General features: G+C 53.8%; 1 protein-coding gene across 1 annotated transcript; it reads right to left on the bottom strand.

The window, feature by feature from the left end:
* Positions 1–330: 330 nt before the first annotated feature.
* RSAD1 (radical S-adenosyl methionine domain containing 1) lies at positions 331–7325 on the bottom strand (the record flags this gene model as incomplete). The annotated part of the gene is made up of 9 exons (XM_004282612.3): positions 331–1013; positions 1149–1252; positions 1999–2053; positions 2266–2413; positions 2835–2898; positions 3067–3432; positions 6115–6319; positions 6436–6569; positions 6960–7325. Coding segments are annotated over 9 exons (1560 nt in total), but the record flags the coding sequence as incomplete, so codon positions are not given.
* Between the last annotated feature and the right edge of the window lie 468 nt (positions 7326–7793).

Below are 7793 nucleotides of genomic sequence, written 5' to 3'. Positions count from 1 at the left end.
ATGTGGGATCCTCCCGGACCGGGGCACGAACCCGCGTCCCCTGCATCGGCAGGCGGACTCTTAACCACTGCGCCACGAGGGAAGCCCCGAAAGCTCTTTTTTTAATGGATGCACGCCAGTTAATGAACATAGATCCAATGACAGAATCAGAAATTAACATTCTGCAACCCCCAATCTAATCACTGATTTAGGCAAGGATCATTGATGAATGCTGAGATCGCTGGGCAAATGACTGTCGGGAAGGAATCTCAGCCCTAGACTATGGCTCGAGCCCCCAAGTCAGGATCCCACACTCCAAGAAAAAGCCCAGGCAAAGGATAAGACCATAGCCAAGGCAGCCTCCAGATGGGTTTATTAAGGCCAGGGGAGAATTACCAGGCTCTGATCTTTCCTGAATTCTCCCCTCTCCTTTCCCTCTTAGCTCCCCCCACCTTCACTCTCTCAGGGGAAAAGGCTGCAGTGGGGAGGGGACTGGGGGGCACTCTGGAAGTACTGTGACGCTCCTGACGCCCACACGTATCCTGGCTACCGAAAGGGAAGAGGCGAGGCTTGCTCTGATCTTTCCCACTGTTCTCAGAGTCCGGCAGGCTGCTGTGCTGGACATCCGTGTCCTGTCCTGGACTGTAGGAGCAGGAAGCCTGAGAGCTCTATTTCTCAGCATCTCTTGCCAGCCAGGATTTGTTTAGAGTCAACTGATGAGAGGCACCCACAGAAACCATTCCTCCCTCTCTGGCAGTGGTGGGTACACTTGATGCCAGTTCCCAGACCAGAAATGTCCTCCCATCTGCCTCACTGTAGCCATTCCCCTGGGGAGGCCAGGGCTGGGCAGTGACCAGAGCCGGGACAGCCCCTGCCAGTGGAGACGGCAGTGTCACTGGGACACAGCAACATGTGACTATCCTCCTGGCACAGGGGAGGGAGTTCTCTGCTGCCAGGCCTCTTGGAGCCGAGATAGAAGGGTCGGCAACATGGAGTCCAGCACAGCCAGCCCTTCCCAGGAACACCGAAGACCCCTGGAAAAACAAAGAGGCCTGGCTGGGACTGTGCCCTCTTACCAGTTTCAATCATCACCCTCCACCAATGCCAAGGCCCTGGCACCCACAGGCCCCTCCTTGTCCGTCTTTCTCACCTCCCCCCACCCAACACACCTGCGATCCAGCAGCAAGTGGCCCTGCTCCAGCAGCTCCTGCACCTCCTTGTTGGCTACAAACAGGTCCCACAAGGTCAGCTGGGGCTCAAACTGCTGCCAGTGCTGGGGAGACCAGAAGGGGCAGAGATGCAGGGACCACAAGGTGGGGAGCTGGCGGGGCTATTCCAGGCCAACTGTCTGGGGGTGCAGTGAGGGATGAGGGGTGGGTCCAATCCAACACAGCGATCTCAGAAACTGACTGTCATGCACACCAGGACCAGGCCACTGGACCAGCAGGGAGGTGGGCACCTTCAGTCCATTCCACGTTCAGGTCAAACCCAGTCTCCCTTTGCTCCTCCCCTCCCCCTGTTCTGGCCAGAGTACGGTCAGCCCCAGCCAGAGTTCGATGGCTCTGACTTCATCCACAGCGGTTCTGAGCCTGACTGATCTGTATCTACTGCACTTCCTATCTGAGCTTTCAGCACTGCTTTAAGAATATTTGAAAACTCTTAATCTAGTCTATTCCCTTAGATGACTGAGAAAGTTGAAATTCAGAGGTGAAGGAATGTGTGCCTAAGGTTGCGGTAGACGGGGACTAGAGCCCGGCTCTCTCTGCAGCCCTAGTCTAGGGTTCTCACCATTGCCTTACGCTGCTCATCACTCCTGCCCATCAGGCCTCTGCTGGACCAAGGCCCTACCTCTAGCTGCCAGTCCCAGAGGAATGGGAGGGGTGTGTGTGTGTTTGTGTGTGTGTTTGTGTGTGTGTGTGTGTGTGTGTGTGTGTGTGTGTGTAGAAGAGAGAGTGAGACAGAGTGATTCTGCGAGGCCTAGGAGGAGAAAGCAGCGTGCCAGACCCCTGGACCTCTTACCTGGTGAGTGATCCCCACATCTGTGCGTAGTCCCATGGCCAAAACTTCCTCCAGACTGAAAGAAAAACCAATAAGGGGTCTTGGAGAGGAGACCTGCGCTTCTCCCATTCTTCACACCCTATGCTGGGATGTGCGTATGGGGGGTTTATGGGGAATCACGCAATATGGGGCGGGGAGGGGGCAGGGCAAGGTGGGAAACAAAGATGTGCAGGCAGGAGTTTCTTGGGGTAGAGGGGAAGCCTGAGGGAAGAGCCCTCAGGTGCTCACAGCGCCAGCTCGCCCAGGGGGATGCGCCTCCGGGTGCCGTGACCAAACAGCATCACCTCCTTCATCCAGTTGTCAGGCTCCAGGGTCTGGATCCGAGCCTCTCGGGTGTGGCCCCCAGCCCCCTGGGGTATAAATCGCCCATGGGCTCCTGACAACATCAACAAGCACCCCCACTTTAATAGCAGCGAACACTGTGTGCTTGCCAGATGTTAAATCAGTGGTTCTCACAGTGTGGCCCCTGGACCAACAGCATCTCAGATGCCAGAAATGTCCATTCTCAGGCCCTGTCCAATTCCAGAAGTTCTAGAATTTGGTTGGGGCCCGGCTGGGTTTTAACAAGCAGTCCAGCTAATTCTGATGCACACTAGAGACCACGAACCACAGTGCCAGGCACTACGCCAAGTGCCTCAACATACATACTCAACAGCTCTACAAAGTCAACAGTGTTTTTTGCCACACTTTACATATGAGGAAACAGAGGCCTGGAGAGCTTAATAAGTGGCCCAAGAGCACACAGCCGTGACACTGCTCTCCTGAGTCATCCCACCTAAGGTTCACAGGGGACTCACCAGGCCCAACGCCAAGGTACTGACCGCACTGCCAGTAAGTCCAGTTGTGGGTACTAAGCGCCCCCTGTGGGAAGGGAGGGAATAGTCAGTGCAGAGAGAAGCAGGTGGGCCTGTCTCTGCTCAGGGAAGGGCACCTGGTTAGAATGTCCCACCATCTCAGGCTTCGGAAGCACCCTTCTCCCCAAAGAGGGCCTCAGCCTGCCCAGGCCCCACCTTCAGCCACAGGACTTACATTCCGGGCGAAGTTGGAGACCTCATACTGGCGGAAGCCAGCCTCCCGAAGGACTGCCCGTCCCTCCTGGTACATCTCAGCGGCAAGTTCGGGGTCAGGGGCAGGAAGGGAGCCCTGCTGCACCTGGGTGAAGAGGGCGGTGCCCCGCTCCAGGGACAGCTGGTAGAGCGACACATGGTCATCACAGTGCCGCAGCAGTTTCCGCAGCTGCCCAAGCCACGGCCCCACGTGCTGTGCTGGCAGCCCCAGCATCAGGTCCACAGAAACACGCCCCGGGAAGTGGCGCCGGGCCTCCGCCAGCATCTGCAGAGCATCACTGGCTGAGTGTGTCCTCCCCAGCAGCTGGAGCTCAGTGTCATCTAGGGACTGGAGAGAGAGGGTCAGGTGTAAGCACGCAGGCTAGCTCAGAGGGAGACGGAAACACCTGCAGACACTTACTGCAGACACAGATACAGGGGAAGACACAGGACATGGCAGGGGGCTGGAAGGTGGAAGGTCAAGCCAGTAGCAGGGGTACCATTCACTGAAGAGTCACTATATGCAAAGCATTTCTACGCAGTGTCTAATTTATCCTTACAACCCTCCAACATTAGCTCCATTTTACAGACGACAAAACAAGTTCAGAGATGTTAAGCAGCTTGCCCAAAGTCACACAATGGCGAAGTCAGACCTGGAATTTAGGACTGACTCCAAAGCCAACCATCTTTTTTTGATTTTACTTTTTATTTTGAAATATTTTGAACCTATAGAAAAGTTGCAAGAAAAGCTCAACAAACACCTTCATCCAGATTCACCAATTAACATTTTGCCACATTTGCTTTGTCTCTCTCTCTAAATATACACATATATTATTATTATGTTGAATCATCTGAGGGTAAGTTATAGACCAGGGCTGTCTAAAAGAACCATCTGCGAGGATGGAAACGTTCTGTATCTGCATTGTCCAATACAGTAGACACTAATCTCATGTGGCTATTTAAATTTTAAGTTAATTAAATTTAAATAACCACATTCTAAGTGCTTCCTAGCATGTGGTCAGTGGCTACTATATTGGTCAGCGCAGATATAGAACATTTTAGTATAATATGGTAGCCACTGGCCACAGGCTAGTGAGCACTTGCAATGTGGTTATTTATTTATTTATTTTTAAATTTTATTTTATTTATTTATTTTTGGCTGCATTGGGTCTTTGTTGCTGTGCACGGGCTTTCTCTAGTTGCGGAGAGAGGGGGCTACTCTTCGCTGCCTTGTGTAGGCTTCTCACTGTGGTGGCTTCTCTTGTTGCTCTAGAGCACAGGCTCAGTAGTTGTGGCTCACGCGCTTAGTTGCTCTGCGGCATGTGGGATCTTCCCGGACCAGGGCTCGAACCCGTGTCCCCTGCATTGGCAGGCGGATTCTTAACCACTGCGCCACCAGGAAAGCCCCCGCAATGTGGTTATTTAAATGTAAAAAACTTAAATACTGTACTCCTGTACCCCTAAATAATTAAATGTGTATTTCCTAAAAACAAGGACATTCTCTTACACAACCACAATCTATTTATAGAGTTCAGGAAATGTAACACTGATACAATCCTGTTGTCTAAGACACAGTCTTATTCAAAGTTGGCCAACTGTCCCTAAATGTCTGCTGTAGTAATTTCCTCTTCCCACCCCAATCCAGGATCCAATCGGGGGTCACACATTGCATTCAGCTATCATTGTCTCTTTAGTTTCCTTTAGTTGAGATCCTCATCCTGCCTTTGTCTTTTTTGACACTGACATTTTTGAAGAGTACAGGCTAGTTGTTTTAATTTTCTATTTTATTATTATTTTAAAAATTATTTATTTATTTTGGCTGTGCCGGTTCTTAGTTGCGGCACATGGGATCTTTAGTTGTGGCATACGAACTCTTAGTTGCAGCATGCATGCGCGATCTAGTTCCCCAACCAGAGACTGAACCCGGGACTGCTGCACTGGGAGTGTGGAGTCTTACCCACTGGACTACCAGGGAAGTCCCCGGGCTAGTTGTTTTTAAAAATGTCTCTTAGGGAAGGAAGCTGCATGGCGTGGCCTAAATAAATAAATTAATTAAAATGTCTCTTAATAAGTCCTAGAGCTCTCCTGTACATCACTGTGTTTATAGTTAGCAATACTGTACTGTACACTAAAAAACTGTTCAGATGGTACTTCGATCTCATGTTACCTGTTCTTACGATACACACACAAAGTCTCTTAATTTAGGTGTTTCCTCACAATTAGATTCAAGATATGTAAGCATTTGGGGCCAGAGTATCTCAGAAATGGCGTGTCCCTCTCAATATGTCTCATCAGGACAAAGCCCTGACCCCAAACTCTATGGTAAATGGTACATGTATTTGAAGGAGGGAGACAATACTGGCTATGGAAATATCACGGGCCAACCTGTGAGGAACATGTTTCTCCCCCACTTAAAAACCTTCAGTGACTCCCTTGTCACCACTAAGCGAAACCCCAAACTTCCTAGTATGGTGCTGAAGACTCTGGGCCCCAGCTTGCAGCCTTGTCCCCAGCCTCTCCAGTCACAAGGAATGGCTCACAGGTCCCCCCAAACATGCAAGTTCTTCCAAATCCTGTGTCTTTTCCTCCCACACCCTCATCTCTGGTGGACTCCTCTTCCTCATTCAAACATCATGTCCTTCAGGAAGGTTTCTATGATCTTGTCAGACTGAGACGGCCTTCAGGCTGTACTCTGAGAGCATTTTGTAGAGACCCCCTTTATAAGCAGACTTTATCATGCTGCAGTGATCTGACCACCTGCTGGCCTCCTCCTGGGTCTCCAGTCATGTAACAAATCTTTTTCAAGCATCTACTATGTGCCAAGCATAGTAGATCCCTGCCTCACAGGGCTTGTGCCCTACCACAGAAACAGACAATTAAGTACTTACAAAAGTGTCACCATACACTTTTTAGTGCCTACAGGTTCCTGGCACCCAGAAAGAGCTCAATAAATGTTTGCCCGATGAATGAACGTGATCACCCAGGAGAGACATCCTGGGTGCCCTAGGATGAGGTGGGTCAGATGGGTTACCTGGAGGCCAATGGACAACCTGTTGACTCCTGCTGCCCGGAATGCTGCCAGCCTGGAGCCTGGGGCCGAAGTGGGGTTGGCCTCCAATGTGACTTCAGAGTCTGCAGGCAGGTGAGTTGCCTGGGCCACTGCCTCCAGGACAGCTGCCACAGTGTGGGGGCTGGCCAGACTGGGGGTACCCCCACCAAAGAACACAGACTCCACTCTAGGGAAAGAGGATGGAGAAGATGAGACGTGGGGGAGCCCTACGGGATGCCTGCACCTGTCCTATGCACCGGCCACATAATTCCCGAGACCCCGCCTACAGCCCCCAGTACCCACCGCTGCACCCCACTGAGTTGCAGCAGCGTCTGAGCCTCGGTCACCAGACAGCGTCTCATGGCAGCCTCGTCCACACCGCGGGGGATGTACTTGTTGAAGTTGCAGTAACTGCAGCGCTTCTCGCAGTAGGGCCACTGGGGGCAGGGGGCGTGTGAAAAGGACGAGAGATGGCCCTGTGCTGCCCTGGCCACTTCCAGGGTTCAGTCGCACACATCCCCATCCCCATTCCTAGGTCAGTCAACAGTGGCTACCGCATCTAAGCCACGCAACTCCCCAAGGGGGTTAGTAAGCCCACTTCAATAGGAGGAAATTGAGGTTCAGAAGGGAAATCACTTGGTCAAGGTCAACGAGATGGTGAGCACCAGAGACTTCAGGTCTCCGGACCAAGACATTTCCCTGCCAGGGAAAGGGCCCCAGACCTCGTCTGGTAGCGGGGAAAGACGGCAGGTGGGCTCGCAGCGCGACAAGCGCCTCCTCGCCTCTGGCCCTCCGCGCCCGAGCCTCCGCCTCCCCTCCCCACTCACGTGGACGTAAAGCGCTGCGCGCTGGCTCCCGGGCGTAGGACCCCGGGGTCCTCCCGCGTCCTCCGCGAAGCGGCGCCTCTGGGCCATCTTGGCGGCCTTCACCCAGCCGCGGGCCCGAACACCGGGGAGCGCCGTGCCGCCCGCTGTGGCGGGGCGGCCCGGTGCGCGGGCCAGGACCCGAGATCGAGACAAACCCAGCGCAAAGCGTCCGGTGTGCGCAGAGCCGGGCCGGGTGGGCCGCCCGGGCGGAAGGAAAGGGGCTGCGTGGCCGCGCCCTGTGTCGGAGCGCCGCCGAGAGGGCTCCGGGCCGCAGCGCCACCGGGAGGGCTCCGGGGCCGCAGCGCCACCTGCTGGGCACCGGTGCGCTCACCGCAGCCGCCCGGCCGTCCTTTGGCGGCGGCAGGGGTGCGGGGAGCTCCGCAGCTTTTGGCACCCCGTCGAAGGCGAGTTCCTGGATCAATCCAGGAACTCTTAGTTCGTTCGATGGGTTCCTTCACATTTTATGTGCCTGGTTCAGAGCTGGGCGCTGGGGCTATCCAGATGCATAAGGCCAGGGCAGAGAACAGGTGCGTGAGACAGGACGTAAACCAACAAGAGACGACAGGCAACCGATTTTAATTCAGCACTTGCTGGATACCAGGCCGGTGTGCTCCGTGCCGCGAGGCGGGTCTGTTACAAGGGATGTGGAATCAGTGGGGTAGGACAGGGCACTTGGACTGAATGTTGCAAGAGCAGAAAATCCCAGGGGGAATGGGCTTGGCCAGGAGAGTAGGTTGTCATCTCCTGGGTCAGGCCAACCCCAGGCACCTGCTGTGAGGAGTGTCAGAGATGCTG

This window comes from Orcinus orca, chromosome 19 (assembly GCF_937001465.1).
Source record: "Orcinus orca chromosome 19, mOrcOrc1.1, whole genome shotgun sequence".
Taxonomy (NCBI): domain Eukaryota; kingdom Metazoa; phylum Chordata; class Mammalia; order Artiodactyla; family Delphinidae; genus Orcinus; species Orcinus orca.
Note: the sequence above shows the minus strand (reverse complement) of the source record. Positions and strands in the feature narration are given on the sequence as shown.